The 23,179-nt window shown below is 38.5% G+C and overlaps 2 protein-coding genes across 20 annotated transcripts in view; one reads left to right on the top strand and one right to left on the bottom strand.

The window, feature by feature from the left end:
• The window catches only part of FUBP1 (far upstream element binding protein 1), a 39,100-nt gene extending 24,459 nt beyond the window's left edge, over positions 1-14,641 (bottom strand). For 7 of the 17 annotated variants that reach the window (XR_494210.3, XR_494209.3, XR_494208.3 and 4 more), the window contains exons 1-12: positions 14,405-14,629; positions 5,833-5,923; positions 4,949-5,011; positions 4,095-4,133; positions 3,574-3,613; positions 3,002-3,054; positions 2,840-2,911; positions 2,648-2,705; positions 1,008-1,170; positions 809-907; positions 583-684; positions 188-290 (exon numbers count right to left, since the gene is read on the bottom strand). Coding sequence is in view for 10 of the 17 variants with exons in the window: in XM_007978217.3 (XP_007976408.1) it covers positions 188-290; positions 583-684; positions 809-907; positions 1,008-1,170; positions 2,648-2,705; positions 2,840-2,911; positions 3,002-3,054; positions 3,574-3,613; positions 4,095-4,133; positions 4,949-5,011; positions 5,833-5,923; positions 14,405-14,524 (1,003 nt within the window). In the remaining 7 variants the exon portion in view is untranslated. Of the gene's footprint in view, positions 1-187; positions 291-582; positions 685-808; positions 908-1,007; positions 1,171-2,647; positions 2,706-2,839; positions 2,912-3,001; positions 3,055-3,573; positions 3,614-4,094; positions 4,134-4,948; positions 5,012-5,832; positions 5,924-14,404 lie in introns of all 17 variants that reach the window. The other 10 variants (XR_494212.3, XM_007978223.3, XM_038002131.2 and 7 more) reach the window with 6 other exon arrangements.
• Positions 14,642-14,764: 123 nt separating this feature from the next.
• DNAJB4 (DnaJ heat shock protein family (Hsp40) member B4) overlaps positions 14,765-23,179 on the top strand; it is a 35,909-nt gene continuing 27,494 nt past the window's right edge. Inside the window, exon 1 of one of the 3 annotated variants that reach the window (XM_038002176.2) lies at positions 14,765-14,814. The gene's annotated coding sequence lies outside the window, so the exon portion shown is untranslated. The other 2 variants (XM_038002164.2, XM_038002171.2) reach the window with 2 other exon arrangements.

Here is a 23,179-nt window from a genome sequence, read left to right as displayed (position 1 = left end):
AGATACATTTAATGTAAATGACAAGTTAATGGGTGCAGCACACCAACATGGCACATGTATACATATGTAACAAACCTGCACGTTGTGCACATGTACCCTAGAACTTAGATTTAAAAAAAATAACAATAATAAATGTATGTCAAAACTCATTGCTGCCAACACTTACAAGATTATTATATGCACTCACCTGGCTTAAACTGAATTCGAACACCAGCATCATTTTGTATTTTTTTGATCATCTCTCCGTTTCTTCCTATTACAATGCCAACAGCAAATCTTGGAATGGGGACCTTATGTAAAAAAGACTAAGTATTAAGAAAACTGGCTTCTCAGGGTTTAAAGTAAAAAGTATTTTTAAAAAAGCACCATTTCCTGAAAATCTGCCTCAAATCATAATAGTACATATAATTTTATATTTATAGCAAATAGGGTGACAAGATATAAAATACTTAATTCTGTATTCTAAAGTATAAAGGTGAAATAAAAGGATAACAATGTTAGAGCTATTTAACATAAAACAGAAAACACTACTATATTTATGAATTAGCATACAACCATTTCTGAATGGGTATTTTTACTTACATCTATCCCTTCATTTCCTCCTATTCTTGACCCATACTCATTCCGAACTTCTCTGAAACCACCTTGATCACGAATTAACTCTAACACCATTTCCTTGGCTTGCTAAAGTAGAAAAAGTTAGCTAATTTAGAAAGCACGTCTCAAAACATTTTAATTATTCATGCATATTTTGCCCAACCCCATTCAACCCAAACTCTTTCTTTATAAAGTATAAAGTTAAGTTTACTTGAACTTTATATGGGTCTCCTGTAATCCTAAGAGGTTTGTCAGCACCAGTGTTTTGCGGCCCGTCTTGAATCATAACCATTTTAACTCCAGCCCGTTCCTGTTATAATCATAGAAATAATACATATTAACAAAAGGAAGCGGACAAAAATGGGCATCAAAACAGACCAAAAGTAGCCATTTCACAAACATAACAATACCTGAAGCTGTTTAATAGTTTCTCCCCCCTTTCCAATGACTAATCCTGCCTTGCTAGCAGGAATCATGATTTCTTGAACTGCATTTCCCGGTCCATCGCCATGATGGAAGCCAGGAGCTGGTCTTCCTTTTTCAACAATCTGGTCCAGTAACCGTTTTGCTGACCTGTTAACAAATTAATATTTAAATAATAAGTTGTAGCATACCCAAGTTTATTCAAATAAAGAAATACAAAACAATGTAACCAAGTACTCCTCCTACCCCAATTCAGGATTAGGTGCCTTAATGCTAACTTTAACAATGTTTTTACTTTTAACTGAAAGAAAATGCCATCAAGGGTCAAAGATTGAGAGATTAGGCAATAAATTTTCTAGATATACAATTTTTATTTTTAAGAATAGTCCAAAATTTCCAAGAACTCCAATGCTAAAGTTATCTCAGAATTAAACTGATTCTTCCAAGAACTAAATGATTTATTTATTTACATTTTTAAACTACCATTTTGCTTACTCATATGCTACAATTATTCATTCAACAAATACTTAAATATCAACCATGTGCAAGTGCTATTTTAGGTAATGGGGTAGTAACACTCAAAGAGGGTTCCTGCTGGAGTGGCTTCGTTTCATTAAAATAAGCAAAAATAACATGTCAAATGAATAACGCATTATTTGGAAAGTGCCATAAAGAAAATCAGGCTGGGGGCAGTGGCTCACGTCTATAATCCCAGGACTTGGGGAGGCCGAGGCGGGTGGATAACGAGGTCAAGAGATTGAGACCATCCTGGCCAACATGGTGAAACCCTGTCTCTACTAAAAATATACAAAAATTAGCTGGGTGTGGTGGCATGCACCTGCAGTCCCAGCTACTTGGGAGGCTGAGGCAGGAGAATCCTTTGAACTCGGGAGGCGGAGGTTGCAGTGAGCCGAGATTGTGCCCCAGCACTCCAGCCTGGCAACAGAGTGAGACTTCATCTCAAAAAATAGAAAAGAAAAAATCTAGTAAAGAGGGGGAACTAATAACGCAGAAGACAGTACAACTAGGAAGAAAGGGCTGGCTTTAGGCACATGAACACAAAGGAAAGCAATTACCTGAGTACTATGTGAACAGAGAAAAAAAAAGAAGGCTGGCAGGTTTAGTGGTAGGGGAAAAGAAAAGCTTCTTATCATTCGTTTCCATTTTCTCCGTAAATAAGCTTAAGTAGGAGAGAGGTGGGGTTAGATGCTGAAGATTTGGAGATGGGGAAATATAGTATTAAAGAGCCTTGGAGAGGAATGGAAAAGTGAATGGAACTAGGGAAATGCAGGCAACACAACAGTCCACTTGAGCTTAATGTCTGTGAGTTTTAGGTGTCACCAGTCAACATTACTGCGCATTCTCCTCCAGGATACACTTCGCTTTGCAAGTAGAGACTGGAGTAGATATGAACTTGTTTTAACCATTTTCTGTGTTTAATGATTCAGATGACGAACCCTAATTGAGAAAGGCATGAGGCATAAACTTCAAAGGAGTCAGAGGACTTGGGAGGGAAGGAGGCAACGAAAGAGTAGTGTAAAATAAAGCAGTAACAAAGAACAGAGAGAAAATTCAAAGAGTTCTCCTGTTGTTACTTTAAGTCGATTTTAAAGATTTTCAAACTTACTGGACAGATTCAGGTGTTCCAGTTAACATACAGGACCTTTCTGGAAGGCCACCACTGTCTACAATTTAAAACAAAAATAGAACTTCAGGTCAAAAGATTAAAGGCAGCATTATTAGTACTAGAAACCTAAAAGAATAAAAAAAGCGCTACTTTTCTAGTCACTCTGAAAATACCAAGAGAATGTAACATTACCAGGAGCTATCTGTATTTTGCATCCAGATTCCTGTTGTATGCGTGAGATCTGTTCACCTCCTCTGCCAATTACTAGTTAGAAAAAAAAAAGTTTTTTTGGTTGAAAGATTCTAAAGTATGTTTTGATCATGTTTTCAAAACTTTAAAAATCAAGTTACTTACTAAATCCAACCATTCCATCTGGAACTTTGTATTCTTCTGTCATTACAGATCTGCTAAAAAGTAACAGAAAGTACCATTTTTCTTTCAGTGAAAGATACTTTGTTCACAAATAAAAGATAATCTATTAATAAAAATGGAAGTCTAATGTCTCCCAATGGCTTAAACTAAGGTTCTATGCTCAGACTCATGTCAAAAAATATGGTCTTATTACTTGAGTAGTTAAATTAAGAATTTTAAGATGATACATCAAGTGAAGAAGATCAATGGAACAGTCTGACGGCATGAACTATAAAGGAGTTGGAGTGGAGTTTAGAGAATGTCATCTTAACAGTTACTCTAATTCACCCCTGTTCTTCTAAACTGTAGCTAATTCCATCTCTCTCCCCAAATCACAAATTTTTCTCACTCAAAAGAAAAATCATCACTTTATGGTACCTTCCCAAGGGGAGTGATATGAACTAGGTACACCAAAAAATACAGACACATATTCAATATACACCAATGTGGTTGTGTTTTTACATGCAGCTCAACCAAAACTTGCAGAGTACTTTTTGAAAAGTTTGTGACTATACCTTTGCTGCTGATGCATCGGTGGTAACTGTGTTCCAAAAGCTATCAAAAAATTAAATAAAAATAAAACGAAAATTCAAAATTTAAAGTTACTTATGTATTTAACAACAAAATCACATCAAACATTCAAAAATCTTTCCCTAATGCACAGACAACACCTTGAAGAGAGTCAAATTTTATACAGAATATTTATATTGGCACTGACAGGGGTAAGAGAGCCAATGAAAGGGAAGACATTATATTAGCAATGGCACAGAACAATAATTTCCTTTTTCAAGTTGTACAAGCATAGATCAAGAATTGGAGTTGTTAAATATGTAAAATAATTCAGCAACCAATCCTTACATATACCTGGCCACAATTAATGGGACAGATTGTAAAATAGGAGAAAAAGGTACATATTTACAAAGAAATTCAGGCTAGCTGATCCAAAATACTCATAAACCAACTAACTTCAAAGATACCTGATAATATGAACAAAATCTTAATATAGCTTTTGACCCAGTTTAAAAGGAATACTTACAGTCATTTTGAGGCGCAACTTTCTTAGCATCTGGTTGATCTGCAAAATTAAGTGTCTTTTAATTTTTTTCCAATTAAGTACAATGCTTCTCCCCTCCCAAACAAGAATAACAATATAAACATTTATTGAAATATCTGAAGGTATGGTTTATCATTTGAACCAAAACTGCCAAAATTCAACACAAACTCAGTAATCTAAAAAAGAAACTATACTTCATTCTCTTCACATTCAAAAGATGCACAGACATTAAAATAGTTATCTGATTCTTAACAAATCACTAACCTTAATGTATGTTATGCACATTAGAATGATACAAGACAAAGTACTTTAGGTCCATTACTAGCAAAATATCACATGCTAAAGGCTAATGATGCTTCCACCTCAGGAACTGAAGACTGGGGGGAAAAAAGCGTATCAAACTATGAAAATCTGACATATTAAAAGTTGAGTGTATCTGACAGTGACCACAAAGCTATGCCCCAAAAAATTTAAAGAAAAACCCCCCCACAACATTACAAGGCAATCTCACCTTAAACTGTTCTATTATTTATAAACAAACATTTCACAGCATAAAACTTTAGCAAAAAAAAAAAAAAAAAACTCAAAGCAACTACATGACTACCTTCATCTAAATCCATTACACAGATGAATACAATGCATACCTTGGAACAGACAACCTATAGCTCAAAGTACTACATTCTCCTCCCCCCTTCAAACTTAAATGATTAACCATCAGAATGTTGCGCAGCAAAAATTCAGACACATAATCCAAGAAATATTTGTGTCCATTTAAGAATCCACTGGTTTATTTCACGTTTACATACTGAACACAGGTAATAAATAAAAATTCCTGCCTTTAAAAGGAGAGGGCATTCCCTCCCAGTGTGTTGTACTGCTCGGACTTGTCCAAGAGCCATCTACACATAAAATAAAAAGAATACATTACATACAACATCTGAAGCATCATTAGCTCATTTTTTTTTATATTAAAAACCTCACTATAAATATGAAAGACACTTAAATAAAGGAAACCAAGTTCTCCTGGTCAAAAGCTACAAATGCATTCTATAGCCTCAGTGAGAATCCTTCCTTTAAAAAAAAGGGTAAAAAGAAAATGTATCAAAACTCATACATCAAACCTAAAACAAAAAATACATGCAGACTTCTAAGTTCAGAAGCTTCAATGATTATGATTTTTAAAACTACAAAGCACTGTGAACCCACTGTTTTAATCCATAGGTTTAAAGCTAAACGTGAAACACAAAAGTACTAAAAGCAAAGAACATTAAAAAAAACGGTATAACCTGCAACACACTAGAGTAGCAAACAATACAAATTTCGACCTTTAAAGTGTAATTGCAAATAGAAAAATGACGAAAACACAGCATATTAAAATCCATTCATGTATGAGTAAAACCAGTGAAATGTCTTCTAAGCAATTTATATTTTTGCTTTTTTAATATTATTAACAAGACGTCTGTGCAAACTTTCAATCTGGCACAATCCTAAAAGAGGGAAAATAAACTGTTTTCTAGTAAGACAAAACTTTCTGGTTGACTGAAAGGTTTACTTACCTTCTCTAGGTCTCTTCCCCTCCTCTTTAGGCCAATATACACCTTACAGTTTTAACAACCTTATAATAAAAGTAATGTCTCAATAGAATAACAAAAACATACTGAGAACCACTTCAACTAAACACTCTGAAAAACAATTTAAAATACGTATGAGTATAACTTACCTCCATCTTCTAAAGGTCTTTTTTGTCCCCCATAACCATAGTCATTTGAATTCAGTGATGTCCCAGCATCACCTCCAATTTTTGCTGCAATCTAAAAAAAAAAAAAACCAGAAAAATACCATCACAAACTACTATATACTATTCATTACTAAACTCCCATTTACTTCTAATACATGTATATATGAAATACTTAGAATCACATAAGAAAATTTACTTGAAAAATTAAAATTATAGTTCAATTTATTGCTAAAATTAATACTTCAGGCAGTTAACATAATAATCATGAGTTTATTAAGCTTCTGATACATCCCTATAAGAAGCAACAAAGAAGTAATCAACTAGGAATCTGTAAGACAGACCAAACAGATTTAAAGAAAATCTGGATCCTATCTGGCTCTCTCTCATGACACTTCAAAAGATGTGTGTAAACAGAGAATGTGAACACTTTGTGGGACCCAAAGGCTATGCTATCTAGTAAGGTAGCCACTAGCCCATATGTGGTTACTGAGTACTCAAAATGTGACTAGTCTGAAATGACACTTGCTCTAAGTGTAAAATTACTCACTGAATATTGAAAACCTGGAATAGAAATCATCTTAATTTTTTATATTAAGCACATGCAAAAGGGGTAATATTTTGGATATGCTGGGTTAAACAAAACGTGGCTCACATTGTACTTCTACTGGACAATGTTGTTCTAAGGATATATGCAGGAGTCCTGGGAGCTCAAGTCTTAAAAAACCTCAGCTGCGAAACCATAATTCTCTTAGAATATTTTTAACTTTCAGAGTAGGGCAAACAATTTCTTGCACCTGACTGAACAAATTTAAGAAATACCCAGCTTTGCTGGCATGGTGGCTCATGCCTGTAACCTTAGTACTTTGGGAGGTGGAGGTGGGTAGACTGCTTGAGCTCAGGAGTTCGAGAGCAGCCTGGGCAACATGATGAAACTCTCTCTACTATATACAAAAATTAGCCAGGTATTGTGGGGCATGCCCATAGTCCCAGCTACTCGGCAGGCTGAGGCGAGAGAATCACTTGAACCCAGGAGCTGGAGGTTGCAGTGCACTGATATCATGCCATTGCACTGCAGCTTGGGTGACAGAGCAAGACTGTAAAAAAAAAAAAAAAGAAAGAAAAACAACAACAACAACCTGGCTTCAAGTCACAAGTAGGGCACAATCAGTAGATATTTATTGAATTTTTCTGTAAAAAGAGAACTGAAGTAGTTCCCATTTCCATGGGGAACCATGGAGTGGTTCTGCCACATTGATGAGTGGTCAGCAAGAGGCCAAGCTCCACACTGCAATGCTGTACATTCATTATTGAAGATGTGTGATGGGCTCATGAGACTTTATTACATAATTCTTTCAATTTTGAGTATATTTGAAAACTTCCATGAAAAAATATTAAAGAAAACCTAACTTTTGGTGGCTGGGATTCCCCAAAGAGATCCCAATATGGATAACTGCTTCAAGTTTTGATTATCATCAGACAACTGGAGAGGGTAAATTTATAGTTAAGTGCTTAAGTCATAAATTCAACATGGATTGCTTAAGTCTAATTATGTATCAGTTCCCATATACCAACTGTATTTCCTAGGACTCCTAAATTTCCCTTTTCCTCATCTAAAAATGCAAACACCCACCACAAAGAATATTAGGATCAAGAACTAGATTGCTCGATTAAAAAAAGGTACACTCTCAGCTGGACACAGTGGCTCACGCCTGTAATCCCAGCATTTTGGGAGGCCAAGGCAGGCAGATCACCTGAGGTCAAGAGTTCGAGACCAGCCTGACCAACATGGAGAAACCCAGTCTCTACTAAAAACACACAAAAAATGGCTGAGCATGGTGACACATGCCTCGCAGCTACTCAGGAGGCTCAGGTGGGAGAACTGTTTGAACCCAGGAAGTGGAGGTGGCAGCTAGCCGAGATCACGCCACTGCACTCCAGCCTCGGCAACGGCATGAGACACTGTCTCAAAAAAAAAAAAAGAAAAAAAAAAAAGAAAAAAAAAAGAAAAACTCTAGCTTTGGTCAATCTAACCTTCTTTAACCATCTTTCACTTTACCAATTACAAACCCGTTTTTGTTTCTGGGTGTCTAATTTAAATCTTATTTTCCTAATAATGCCTGAAAACACTGCTTTTCCACCCTTAGGTCTTAAAGCACTTAGCATTTGAATTGTTCCTCAGGAAAGTAAATACACTGCTGGGCACTGACAGACACTAATAGTAGAAGGAAAGTATTTCAGGCCAGAGAAAATGGTGCTACCAAGAATAGGAAACGGTTTAGCCTATGAACACCTTCTGCAGTTAGCTTTTATAAATACTCTATGAGTTTGCAAAGTAGCACTCCTTGAACTCCAAGAAACTTCTATACAGAGAAAAGACATTTATACAACCTTACCCACTGAATAGTTCAAAAACTAACCAAATGAAAATGAAAGTTGAGGCTGGGCACTGTTGCTCATGCCTGTAATCCCAGCACTTTGGGAGGCTGAGGTGGGTGGATCACCTGACGTCTGGAGTTCGAAACCAGCCTGACCAACATGGTGAAACCCCCATCTCTACTAAAAATACAAAAAAAAAAAAAAAAGTAGCTGGGCATGGTGGCACGTGCCCGTTAATTCCAGCTACTCTGGAGGCTGAGGCCGGAGAATCACTTGAACCTGGGAGGCGGAGGTTGCAGTGAGCCGAGATCCCACCACTACACTCCAGCCTGGGTGACAGAGTGAGATTCCGTCTCAAAAAAGAAAAAAAAAAAAAAAAAAAAAAAAAAAAAGAAAATGAAAGTTGACATTTTACTCTAAAGAACGAGTAACACCATTTCAACAATTGAGAACTGTTACAAAGACATTAGAGAAAAGCTTTTAATAAAAATACCAATAACGGAGCCTGGCTCAGTGGCACCTGCAGTCCGTTACTTCAGAAGCTGAGGTGGGAGACCTGGCTGAGGCCAGGAGTTCAACATTAATACAGTAAGACCCCATCTCTTTAAAAAAAAAATTGAAAAAACAAAATGAACTATAGATTTGATCAATTTTCTAAGATCAACAGAAAATATACAATTCCTAGGTGACTACAAGGATAATTAATTTAAGAAAAATAATTCCTAAAAACCAACCTCCAACTATATTCAACTCCTTTTTCAGAGTCCTAGAACACATTCAATTTTATTAGACATTTATCAAGTATGGGAAACTTTTTACTTTACTTATTATTATATTTTTTGAGTCTCACAATGTTGCCCAGGTTGGAGTGCAGTGGCGTGATCTGGGCTCACTGCAATGTCCACACCCCAAGTTCAAGCGATTCTCCCGCCTCAGACTCCCAAGTAGCCGGGACTACAGGTGCCCGCCACCATGCCTGACTAATTTTTGTATTTTTAGTAGAGACAGGGTTTCACCTTGTTGGCCAGGCTGGTCTTGAATTCCTGACCTCAAGTGATCCACCCGCCTCAGCCTCCCAAAGTGCTGAGATTACAGGCGTGAGCCATGGTGCCTGGCTACTTTATTTTAGTTTTACAAAAATAATTCAAGTTTTCCATCTGGACCATAATCGACTTCTTGAATGAGTAAATTATTTTTCCTGTTTTCACTGTTTTAGCATTTCTCACCTCTACTGAGGAAGCCAAGATGTGAGAAATCCAAGAATTTGGGAGTTGAAAAGAAACTTAAGACACAGTATCTTCAGTTTTTGCTCTCCATGGTTGCAGTTACCTATGGTATAGTACAATCAGGTATTCTGGGGTAGGGGAGGATCCCCTTATTCATATAACTTATTACAGCATATTGGTTTTTTTAAAAATTTGCCCCTGTCAGTAATACAGTGTATTGTTGTAATTGTTTTATTTCATTTTTTAAATTAAATTAAAATTTTGAGACAGGGTCAGGCTGTTGCCCAAGGCTGTAGTGCAGTGGCATGATCATGGCTCACTTACGCAACTACGTAAAGGACCCAACATTGTCAACATTGTAAACTTGACCTCCCAAGTTCAAGCACTCCTCCCACCTCAGCCTCCTGGGTAGCTGGTACTACAGGCATGCACCACCATGTCTGGCTAATTTTTTGGTATTTTTTTTTATAGAAACAAGGTTTCACCATGTTGCCTAGGGTGGTCTCGGATTCCCGGGTTCAAGCAAACTTCCTGACTGAGCTTCTCAAAATACTAGGATTACAGACATGAGCCACCTTGGCTGGCTGATTTCTTTTTCAAGACAACATCATAGTTAAAGTTAAGTGTTAAGATTATAAGCGTGAACCACTATGCCCAGTCTTTTTCTAATTTATTATTATTGTTAATACTATGTCTAATTTAGAATTTAAACTTTATAGATACACATGTACAGGAAAAAATATTACCATGTATATATCGGATTCAATACTATATGTGGTTTCAGATATTCACTGAGGTTCTTGGAATGTATCCTCCGAGGTTAAGAACAGAATACTGTAGTTTACTTAATTAACTTCTGAGGATCAGAAAATCTCTAAAATCAGGTGGTACGACCAACTATAGTCCCTCAGTGTCCCTGGGGGATTGGTTCCAGGAACCATGCAAATACCAAAATCCACAGATGCTCAAGTTCCTTACACAAAATGGTACAGTATCTGCATACAACCTATGCAAATCCTTTGGTATACTTAAAGCATCTCTAAATTACTTATAATACCTGATACAATGTACATAGTTGTATTGTTTTCATTCGTATTACTTGTATTGTTGGACCGTCATTCCATTTTTCTAATATTTTTGATCCACAGTTGGCTGAATTTGCAGATGCAGAGCCCACAGACACAGAGGTCTGACTTGTACTTTAATTCATCAAAAATGTTTATTGATTTAATTCAGTAAATGCTGAGTACCTACTACAGGCAAAGTCCTGATGGAGTTAGTAGTTCCCATATACCAGACATGTGAAGAAATGTGCACACTAGAAATATTACCATACCATAATCTGCTTAACAGTCAAGCCTTGCTAAACTGTCACAAAATGATTTTTAAAAAGAATCATGCTCAAATGTTAGTTTTCACTGAACAGACTGATGGTAATAAAAAAAAAAAAACCCAAAACAGCTCTAGTCTATATTTTCATTTCATTCAAACAACATTATGCAGCCTGAATCACTTTTATAATTGTCAGAGAAGAGACTGCAAGAAGGATCGAATACATACTGACTAATTTCATAGTTGTCTAGAGGGGAAGGGATGAGGGTTAACAGTTTTGCTTAGCTAATCATCTAGTCTGATTCATTTCTACCTTCATATAACCTCAAGGGAAAAAACGGTAGATAAATACATTTTAATTTTCCAATGTTCTAGAGACAGAAGTTGCTATTAGTACCACTGCTAAGGACCCAATCAAACAATCCCAATCTCTGGAGTTACAGCTTGAAATACATAAAAATAAATTTCTTAAGTGCACAGGCTGGAAACCCTGAACAAAAGCAGCAACCTGGTGTCCCTGTGTTGAATTGAGCTCAGAATACTATAAAAATCTAAGACTTTCACATAAAAATAAGCTAGGGGAAAAAAAAAAAAAAAGAAAAAGGATTGGCAACTAAATGACCAGATGTCAACAACCAGCTAGAGTTAACATTACTGACATTACCAAGTATGGACCAGGAATCAAAATTACTTGTCCTGCTTTTCTGAATAACAACTATCCAGCTAAATACACCAATGGCATCCCCACTGGTACAGCCTTTGAAGCTCCTTGAGAGCAGGAAACTGTTCTTATAGCTCTTCCTTCCAAAAACAAAAACGGCATAGTATTCTAGACAAAGAAAATAAACTTAGAGTTAGTTGAGGATTCTAGAAACATCAGTCAATATTCTCTTAAATACACAAGGAGGAAGTAGTTCAGATGTTAACCTAACTTCTGTCTAAATACCCTTCTGTATATTCCACACATATTATCAGACTAACAGCTACAACTGACATTTAAAGACATCATAAAATGTAATGGGTAATTCTAGTTAAAAGCCAAAGTTAGGAATCTCAGATTTAAGATCATTTTCATTAAGAAATCATTACAGTTAAGACAGAACAACTGACCTATTAGCATATAAGACAATAAATTTCAGTTTGATGACAATTTCTGTATTTTAAAAAGTAGAAAGAAATTATGGCTTAGCCTAATAATAAAACCTTTTTTTTTTTTTTTTTTTTTTTTTTGAGACAGGGTCTCGCTCTATGCCCAGGCTGGAGTGCAGCAGCGTGATCTCCACTCACTGCTACCTCCACTTTCCAGGTTCAGGCAATTCTTGTGCCTCAGCCTCCCAAGCAGCTGGAACTACAGGCACAGGCCACCAAGCCCGGCTACCTTTTGTATTTTTTGTAGAGATGGGGTTTCACCATGTTGGCCAGGCTGGTCTTAAACTCCGACTTCAAGTGATCTGTCTGCCTCAGCCTCCCAAAGTGCTGGGATTACAGGCGTGAGCCACCGAACCCGGCCCGAAATCCAATTTTTCATTAAAGCATTGCAACACAAAGTCTTCCAGTATCTGGATCCGCTTGTACCTTTCCTTGCCTTGTTTCATGTCCTCCCACTACCATCTTCTAGTGACTTCAATTCTGGGTTCTTGTCATTCCCCCACGTCCCATACCTCTGCGCATGCTGCTTCTTTTCCCTACTGGCCAAACTCTCATTCATTCTATAATGCCTTGCTCAAATATCACTCCTTTACTTAGGAAGCTGGGTATCCCCTCCCAACTTGTGTCCCATACAAGGTGCCTGCCTCATAGTAGAAACTCTATAAACACTTATAAAACGAGCGGATGAATTAAATACCCGTATTTTGTCTGCTCTCGTTAATCAATTAATCAGATAATCCTGTTCATCTGCATTTGGTCAAGGAACTATATCATAGCTTCTTAGTAGGAAACAATTCATGCATTTAAACAAAAAAAAAAAACAAGGCCGGGCTCACTGCTGTAATCGCAGCACTTTGGGAGGCCAAGGCGGGCGGATTACGAGGTCAGGAGTTCGAGACCAGCCTGGCCAGCATGGTGAAACCCTGTCTCTACTTAAAAACAAAAACAAAAAATTGGCCAGGCACGGTCGCGGGCGCCTGTAATCCCAGCCACTCGGGAGGCTGAGGCAGGAGAACTGCTTGAAGCCGGAGGCGGAGGTTGCAGTGGGACGAGATCGCTACTCCAACCCAGCCTGGGCGACAGAGGGAGACTCCGTCTCAAACAAAACAAAATAAAACTCCAGTATCTACCTACAGTGTTTGATACTAAGTAATCCAATGTGCTGGTTCTGGTAAAATAAAATAGTTGGTTCCAATAAATACAATAGTTAAGTTTTACAAATCAATCTAATAAAACGCGCTAACAGTGTTTGTCATAGTTATACAAATGCTTGTTGCTAAACATGTTCAGAATTTCTTAAATTACGTGAAAAAACCGCAGAACTAATATTAATGATAACCTTTTGTTGACTACTTCTAATATCTCTGGTTATAAACAAGTATAGGTACATGTTGATAATGTGTTCACATTAGGTATGTTACAATGCATTTTACGAATTCTGATTTTGACTCAATGTTCCTTTAACTGTACCGGTAAAAGTTAAGTGAACTCCTAATGCAATGAAAACACAGCACAACACTGGTTTCTAATTACCATTAGCTTAACACTAGTAAAAAATGTCCAGCACCTAGTACAATATGCATAGTGTCATAGAGAATAGAATTCTTTTGCTTACATGCAAATCCATACCAACACCACACATTTTGAAATTTTAAATATAGTAGGGGACTATCTAAAAATGTAAAGTTCAAATTAAGAAATCTTCTATTTTCCTGGAATACTCGCACTATTTTAACAGCTTTCGTCTGGGAAAGTGGTGTCTTCAGGGCAAATGTACGCACTACGTAATACAAAGAGGTCTGGTCAGTTTACGACTCTTAACAGAGAGGCAGATTCAAATTGAAACCTCCGGTATAATGGGCCTGAGGCCATTTTGAGAAATAAGGGGGACTGACTGTTAGAACAGACTGACGCGTAAATCCCGCCCAGAAAAAGACGGCTTTCAAGTCCCTTCCTTGTAGAGGTGTGAAGGTGAAAGGTACCGAAAGCGGTTTTAATTGCGAGAGGGAACGGTAATGAGCTGTAAAGGCTACTTTAACGACAAATCCCTTCCCTTGCTATGGCTCCAGGAGACCAACCCTAGTTCTTTCCCAAAATGATTACCAGAACCTTCCATTAAATTGTGTGAAACTACCTGCGCTTTATCCCCTGGAAGAGGATCTTCATCTCGAAGAAAAGGGGAGGCTAAGCTAGCTCGCTGGCGACACACGAGTGCCGCAGAAGCGGGAGAAAGACTTCAGGCCTTCTTTGCGTAGCACGCGTCGGGGTTCTAAGTGGATTACACACCAAGAACACAAAACTGAGTTCTGGTCTCTAATCTTTATTACCAACAAGGGGAAACGTGTCTCCTCACATTTCAGCCCGGAAGGACATCTCTTTCCTCTTCCTCACGCGCTAAAGGGTAGCGGCCTACTCAGTCAGCGGCCAATTACCGTGAGCTTTCGGGATTCCGCCGCGCGGTCCACACTTACCTGCCGGGCTCTCTGCAGTGCATCTTTGAAAGCGTCGTTAACTCCTCCACCACCACCGCCGCCACCGCCGCCACCAGCTGAGCCAGAAGACGGTGGAGGCACTGTTGAATAGTCTGCCATGGTTACACTACGCTAGCCGCTGCCGCCCGTTCAGAGACTTCCTCTCGGCTAACAGCTAAGAAAGAAAGAAAATGGCGGCCGTCGAAGCTGTATCACATTCTTGCGCGACCATCGTGCCGTAAAGGGGTGGAGACTGAAGGAACGAAATCTCGCGATGTTTCCGAGGCAACGCGCTAGTGTGGGGCTACGGGTGAGAAAGAACTACAGAAACAGAGACGTCGCGATAATTAGGTTTAAGATTTCGCGAGAATAGGGTTTCTTTTGGCGCCTCCTCTCCGCGCGTTCTTGCGGTGAGGCTGGGTAATTGTTCCTGCAGGGTGGTGGGTGACAGTGGCCAGTCGACAGCGAGTGGGATTGGGTAGTGGGAATCCTGAAGAAAAGGTTGTTTCTTACCGGTCGCTGCCTCAGGGAGGTAGTGCGGTAGAATTTTCCGCCATGGGTCATTCTCGGTGTCCGCAGGGAAGGGCGTGACAGCGACGGGCGTGACGGCGACGCAACAGTGTCTCGAGAGCGCTGCCGCCCGGAGGGCGCTTGGAGAAGCGCTTGCGAGACGCCGCGCGGTGATGTTCCCGAAAACGTCTACCCGGCCTAGCGGGAACCCAGCATGATTTTCAGGGTAGTAAAGTGTCCCTGTATTTTACTTCCAGGCTGTCAGATTTTTGAGTTTTATCACGAGGGAGGTGTTGAATTCAGGCTGGAAGCCTGTTAGTTCTCGACCATATTTTAAGTTTTTGTTTAAAATAATGTAGATGAGGCTCTAAAAATATGGCTGCCCTTTTCTTTGTCCAAAAACGTGATTGTTCTTAAAGTTCGGTGTTAGCCAGATTTAGTAACCTAGTATTTGTACGTGTCCATGGCCATTTTTGTTAAGGTTGTTTGTTTTTGTTTTTTTTTTTTTGTTTTTTTTTTTTGAGACAGAGTCTCGCTCTGTTGCCTCGGCTGGAGTGCAGTGGCGCGGACTCGGCTCACTGCAGCCTCCGCCTCCTGGGTTCAAGCGATTTTCCTACTTAAGCCTCCCCACGTCCGGCTAATTTTTTGTATTTTTAGTAGAGACGGGGTTTCACCGTGTTAGCCAGGATGGTCTCGATCTCCTGACCTCGTGATCCACCCGCCTCAGCCTCCCAAAGTGCTGGGATTATAGGCGTGAGCCACTGCGCCCGGACTATTAAGGTCTTTTAAGTTAAGAACAGCATTGTTTCTTGGCCAAAATAGATTTTGTAGCTTCTTAGGCGTAGTTTCTCCCACCCCAGCTTGTGGGTATTCAAATGTAAGGTAAACTTCTGAGTTGTCATCACAGGACTAGGTATATGTGTGTGTGTAAATTGGTATTTTATGTTATGTACTTAAGTTACCAAGTAATTTCAGACATTTCTTCAGACTTTCTCCAACATATCGTGGCAGTTTACTGTGTTAATAGTAGTAAGTTCCAGGAATCGTTACGATACTTACTATTGAGTATATCACAGTGACTATTTTTCCAAAATTATTTCTAAACAAAGAATGAGGTAAAATGAACTTTCTCAACTTTGTGGCATTTGTGGCATTATTTGGTTAGGTCTAAAAAAAATTCTTTTTCAGCAGCTCTTAAGAGTAATTGTGAGAAATATATGCTGCATTCTTTCTGAAAACCTAAAAGTAATGTGTTCATTTGCTCAAGTACCAAAATAGCAGTTAATATGCTTGTAGATACAGGTGAGCCATCATTTCCCTTTAATCAGCTTTTAATGCAGTCTTATTCATTTATATCTGTGATGATCTTTTTCAGTGTTCATGGCCATTCCTATAAATTTTGGTGGGATTTCCTTTTGAAAAATCAGTGCACGTATGGGACTACAGATCTAATCGTAATATATAGAAAAACAGTAAAAGCAGTGTTGGGTGTATGGCTAAGTAGAAATTTTCCAGTTGTATTTTGAGAATGTCTTGATTTTTTCATATTTTATTAATTAGGCAATACAATCAGACCTTTGGATCAATGTAATTTACCACAGTGCTGTAATTTACCCTCAAAACAAATTTATGTATATCGCAATTTATTTTAGTTATCATTGAATATTGAAAAATATGTAAGGACCTCAATTTTTTTTTTTTTTAATGCTCGCTCCGTGGCCCAGGCTGGAGTGCAGTGGCGCGATCTTGGCTCACTGAAACCTCGGCCCCCCCAGGTTCAAGAGATTCTCGCACCTCAGCCTCTGGAGTAGCTGGGATTACAGGTGTGCACCACCATGCCCGACTAATTTTTTTTTTGAGACAGAGTCTCGCCCTGTTGTCCAGACTGGAGTGCAGTGGCATGATCTCGGCTCACTGTAACCTCCACCTCCTGGCTTCAAGCAGTTCTTCTGTGTCAGCCTCCCGAGTAGCTGGGATGACAGGCACCCACCACCACGCCCAGCTAATTTTTATATTTTTAGTAGAGACAGTGTTTCACCGTGTTGGCCAGGCTGGTCTCGAACTCCTGACCTTGTGATATCCATCTTCGGCCTCCCAAAGTGCTGGGATTACAGGTATGAGCCACCGCACCCAGCCAGAATGAAATTCTTGATAGGTTAATCTTTTGGAAAAATTAATGCTTGAGATAAAGGTTCTTTATGAAAACATAAATAAATTCTGCTTTTTAGGACCTCTTCAGTGAAGCTGGGAGGAATATTTGGGGGGTTGCTAAGGTGTCATTCCAAACTTTTTCGGTGTTCTTCAAATCTAATAAAAGAACAAACATCTTTACTGTATTATACAAAAGGCCTTTTTGAATATTAATGGAGTATTTGTTTGGTTACTCCACACATTCATTGCCAGGATCTGTCCTTTGACTATGATCATGGCAGACATAACAGGGCATCATAGGATATATAGAAAATAGATTATTAATTTTTAGAGAGAAATTTAGAGCTCTTCACCTCTTCTTGTAAGACATAACACTCCCAGCTTCCTATTACTTTAAGTAATAATGTTAGATTGAAAGTTTGGGACTCCTGAAAGCATCTAAATTAAATAACTGGCCTTATCATCCAGTTCTTAATTGAGTTTAGCTTATTCCATAGCATACATTATAATAATTTATAATAAAGCTGCTATATACAAATATGCACTAATATACTTGTAATTTCCTGTAAATTGATCCTATACTTATTTCCCAGATGTTTCCAAGTCTGTGTCTGCACAACTATCTACAAAACTTTGGTTTTGCATGTTGCCTCAAAAACAAAATGTCTAAAATTCACGTAGGTACTGTTCTTATTCTCCCTTTTTTTGTGGTCAAAACGTTTATTGTTTCTTTTCCTATTGGATCATATATTTAGATAATCAGTTCTTCTATTACATTTATCTTTTTCATTAACCTTTAGCTAAATAAAAAAATCCCGATTAAAAATAGTCTTTTTTCATGAAACTTAACCTGACTAACCAATTGCAGTGACCTTTTATTTATTCAGTGGTTACCCACATCGGCTACAGGGAGCTTTTAAAAAATATGAAAGGTAGGCCGGGCGTGGTGCCTCAAGCCTGTAATCCTAGCACTTTGGGAAGCCGAGGCGGGTGGATCACCTGAGGTCAGGAGTTCAAGACCAGCCTGGCCAACATGGTAAAACCCCGGCTCTACTAAAAATACATTAGTCGGGCATGGTGGCTGGTGCCTGCAATCCCAGCTACTCGGGAGGCTGAGGCAGGAGAATAGCCTGAACCCGGGAGGCCGAGCTTGTAGTGAGCGGAGATCGCACCACTGCACTCCATCCTGGGTGACAGACCAAGATTCTGTCTCAAAAAAAAGAAAGAAAGATTAACCCTAACTCCTGCTCCCAGAAACTGATTTAATTGGTCTATATTTGAATCTGTAAAAGCTTCCTGGGTTAATCCTAAAGTGCAGACACGTTTGAGAACCGCTGAAATGCACAAGTGTACAAGCTCTGGCTGGCTTTTGCTTATTTTTAATGGGTTGCGGTTTGTTTCTAGTTAGGGGTATATAGTCTTGAGATGAATTCGGAGTCTAGAAACATCTTTTTTTAAACTGTTAAAATAATTAAATGGGAAGTGATTAGACTGAGGTACCTCCAGTGCCCTGTCTTCCTATATAAGCAAACCAAAACCTAACTCAATGTAAACTGTCTTAACCAATCAGAAACTGCCCATTAATCTTTAACTAGAGACTTTTCACTGGATCAGTCCAAATCAGACTATTGCTCCACTTTAATCAAATGTTTTGCCTTGTTTCTGCATTCATCCTATGAAAGTCCTTCCTATCCCTTCAGCCCTAAGCCGTTGAAGTACTTTTAATTGGGACGTGTCCTATTCACAAATCAATTGAAAGTTTTTCTTTTAACTGGACTAACTCAAACTTTTTGTTAGCTAGACTAAGGCAGAGTTTCTTAACAAAAAGGTCACCAGCATCGTCAAGAGTGCTTTTTAGAAATGCAGATACCTTAGCCCTACCTGGACCTACTGAATCATGTTTTGGAGAATCTATATTTCTTTCTTTTTTTTTTAGAAAGTAAACAACATAGTCGATTCTACTCATCAAGATTTGAAAACTACCCTTTTACACAAAACATATTTAATATTTGAGGAATTAAAGTGAATTAAATTTTGTTTCCCTGGCTAGATTGTAGTAAATGTTATGAATACAGAAATTTTGTCATCTCCCTTTTCCCCTCTGTGTAAAAGAGGGCTGGTCAAGGACTGGGTCTTGTTCTTTGGTTTGCCCAGTATGCTTTTATGTTGGTAAAAGTTAAATAAATATCAAGTTGAATTATTTATTCCACTTAACATTTTCCTATAAAGCTACATATGATTATTAATGTGGAGGGCCTTTAAGGCCAGATGGCACTGAAGGGTAGCTTCACACAAACTTTTCTTAGAATATCAGTCTTAGAAAGACTTTGAAGGTAGTCTCGCCCATTTGTTTCATTTCATGTTAGAGGAAACTAACACAGATTGCTGAGTGCCTTCTACAAAGTGCCAAGATTAATTGCAGAGCCAAGACTAGATTCCTAATCCAGTGCTCTTTTGTTTTGTGAAATATCTTCTATATGAAGCATCGGTGTTTGGGTTGGAGGTTTTCTGCTTCTTAGGTACAAGAGGAAGAAGAATCTGTACAGAACCAAAAACGTCTTAATTTTTATAATCAGGATGTCTACTTTTACTGACAGCGTTTCCTTCTGAAAATAGGTTACTGAAAGATAAGGATCTTTGCCAGTGAAATCCTTAACTGGAAGTGGGTGGATTCGAGATACAGGACTCATTTGGTATAACAATTTTGTTGTTTTTTGGTGGAACTTTGCTTCTCTGTTCTGACATTTCCATGTCTCTATTTATAGCAGTGATCTCTTTGGAATTTGCCTTCTGATTCCATTTGTTCTTTTATGTTGCTTCATATTAACTGATATTTTCACTTCATTTAAAAAAATATTTGAAGGGACGTGTACTTAAGAAAAAGGAATTAATTTTTTTTTAGACGAAACATCTGGAGGTACTGTTTTTCTGTGATTTATCATAATCATTGTATGCCAGGTTATCTAATTGTAGCAATAATACAAATTCTAATTTTTCAAACAAGAATGGTAATTTAAAAAAATTTAAGTGCTTGTTAAGCTTTAAACTCCTTTTATCCAGGACGGATATTACCTTTAGATTCTTAGCAGCCTTGCTCCTTAACTATGCACTTTGATATAAATGAAGATTGAGAGGTTTTACTTAGAGCCTTTAAGTGGTAGTAAACTGTCAAGGGCAGGAGCTATCTTATTTACCTTTGAGATGAAAATAATGCCTGGCATCTAGTAGGTCCTAATTAATCTATTCATTTATTCAATTCAACAAGAATTCTGGGCATTGTTCTAAGCGCTAAAGCTACAGTAGTAAACAAAATAGACATATATTTCACCGTCTTGTCTTGAGCATGCTAGTGAGTGAAGGTGGAATGAAACCATGGATCACTTTGCAGAGACTCCCTGTTGTTTTCAGACAATTATTTGTATCAGTCTAACCAATAATAGCCTGTAGCTTATTAAGCAATGGTTTGAAGAGTCAGAATGGGAGAAGCTGATCAGATAGATTATTCATTCATCAAATATTTAATTTCCTAGTGTGTGTTAAATTATTTGAAACAAGCTCATGAATGTGAGCCATTGTCATCCTTATTGTCAGCCTGATTCTTTTGCTCTGTTTATATCTTGGGGTAAAGACTTCAAGCCTTTGGCCAGGTTACAGCTCGGGAACTTCATCTCAGATCACATACCACTGAATCCCAAGTGCATAAAATAATGTGTGCCATGTAGTAAATATTATTGCATTAATCCTTAACTACTCAGAATGCGATTTCCTCACTACTTATGGCCACAGCCTGCATCTAGTCTTCATCTAGACAACTCAAACAATAAAAATCTTCAAGTCTGAGTCTGATATTCTGCTCAAGATGACCTCGTCAGTTTGTTTCCTGATGTACTTCTTCCATTCCTCTAGTCTTTTGACACTTCTCTTTTCTTTCCATCTCTTACTTGCTAGCTTTCCTTCTTTGCCAGTCACTTCAGTAATTCTCAACTCCCACTCCCCTTTGCCTTTTAGTAGTGTCCATTCTTTAAATCAACAACTCTTAAATCAGTTCAAATAGACTTTGGAGTCAGATGAACTTCAAATCACCATTTGCTACTTCCGTGATCTTGCTAAATTCTTTAACCTTTTTTGAGTTTGTTTACTCTTTGGCACCCTAAGCATTGTTTTGAAAATTAAATGAGATTATTATATCCAGATACTTTTGACCACAAGTAATGAAAACCCTTTTTAAGTGGCTTAAATAATAACAGAAAATCCAGGGGTAGAGTGGCTCTAAGGCTGCTTGATTAGCAGCTTAACAATTAATGAGGTACCCATGTTTTTTTCATCTTTGCCCTCTACCATCCTCAGCTTCTTGACTTAACTCCCCTAATGATTGCATAATGGTTGCCACAGTTCCAGGTATCATGCAGTCATGATTGTTAAATGGAAAGGGAAAGTTTCTGCTACCAACCCTACCCTCCACCCCTGCCCACAACTGCCAATCTTGTAGCCTTGTCTTGACCAGAGCTGAGTCACAGGCTTACTCTATCAAGTGTCATACTGGCTTAGAATAATTAGGATCATCTCAGGGGTGAGGGAGAGGCCCCACTTTCCTAGTAATAGTTATAATTACTACTGCATTTGTGAATGCTAGGACTCAGTCCTTGTGCCCTTTTACCCTATCAATGATTCTAGTAATTTCCTGTAGACTCATGGTTTTAAATATCACCTACACTCTTCCCAAATTTTTGTCTTTTGTCTGGACTGCTGTGAATGCCAGACTCACATATCCAACTGCTTACTGGAATTTCCATGCATCTTATTTGTTTATTATTTTTTTAAGAGACAGGATCTCTGTCCCTCAAACTGAAGTGCAGTGGTGCAATTATAGCTCACCGCAGCCTTGAGCTCCTGGGCTCAAGTGATCCCCCTGCCTCAGCCTCCTGAGTAGTAGGACTACAGGCATGCATCAGCATACCTGGCTAATTTTTAAATTTTTTGTAGAGATGGGGTCTCACTATGTTGCCTAGACTGGTCTCAAACTCCTGGCCTCAAGCAATCCTCCTGCCTTGGCCTCCCAAAGTGCTGAGATTACCAGTTTGAGTCACTGTGCCTGGCCCCATGCATCTTTATTTTATATGTCCAATATTGAACTCCCCAGTTTCTCCCTTCTCCCCTCTCTATTTTAGTAAGTAGCAAGTCTGTTCTCTGTTTGCTGAAGTTGAAAAACCTTGGTGTCATTATTGGTTTTTCCTCACATCCCCTGTCTGATTCACCAGGAAATTCTGTTGGCTCTACCTTTAAAATATATCCAGAAGTTCACCACTTCTCATCACCTCCACTGCTACATCGTGGGCCAAACCACCTGAATGTGTGTGTGTGTGTGTGTATATATATAAAAATAATTTTTTTTTCCAGAGACAGTGTCTCACTTTGTCACTCAGGCTTGAGTGCAGTGGTATAATCAGAGCTCACTGTAACCTCAAACTCCTGTGCTCAAGCAATCCTGCCTTGGCCTTCTGAGTAGCTAGAGTTACAGGCATGTGCCACTATATCTGGCTGACATTTTTTATCTTTTGTAGAGGTGGAGTATGGTTATATTGCCCAGGCTAGTCTGAAACTCCTGGCCTCAAGCTATCTTCCTGCCTCAGCATCCCAAAGTGCTGAGATTACAGGTCTGAGCCACTGTGCCCATCAGTTCTTATTGGTCTTCCACCCTTGCCCACCATCTTTCCCACGCTCTTAAGAATCAAAGTGACCTATCAGTCTGCATAAAACTCTCCAATGGCATTGTATCTTCCCTCAGAATGTAAGTCAAAGTCCTTAGTGGCCTACAAGGCTCTGTATTGCAACTGTTATTTCTCTGATCATCTTTCAACCCCTTCACCATCTCTATCATTCTGACTCAGCCACCTTGCAGTTCCTCAAAGATGCCTTGCATTCCCTCACTTCTAGGCTTTGGTGTTTGATATTTCCCTCTATCCGATAAGTTCTACCGTACGGATGCATAGCTTTCCTCCTTTCCTTTCAGATAGTGGTGCGAATATCATTTAATCTGAAATCATTTCTGGCCCCCCTATCTAAATTTTTAATACCCTTATTTCCGTTTTCTGCTTTATTTTTCTTATCTTCTAC

This window comes from Chlorocebus sabaeus, chromosome 20 (genome assembly GCF_047675955.1).
Source record: "Chlorocebus sabaeus isolate Y175 chromosome 20, mChlSab1.0.hap1, whole genome shotgun sequence".
In the NCBI taxonomy this organism is placed as follows: domain Eukaryota; kingdom Metazoa; phylum Chordata; class Mammalia; order Primates; family Cercopithecidae; genus Chlorocebus; species Chlorocebus sabaeus.
Note: the sequence above shows the minus strand (reverse complement) of the source record. Positions and strands in the feature narration are given on the sequence as shown.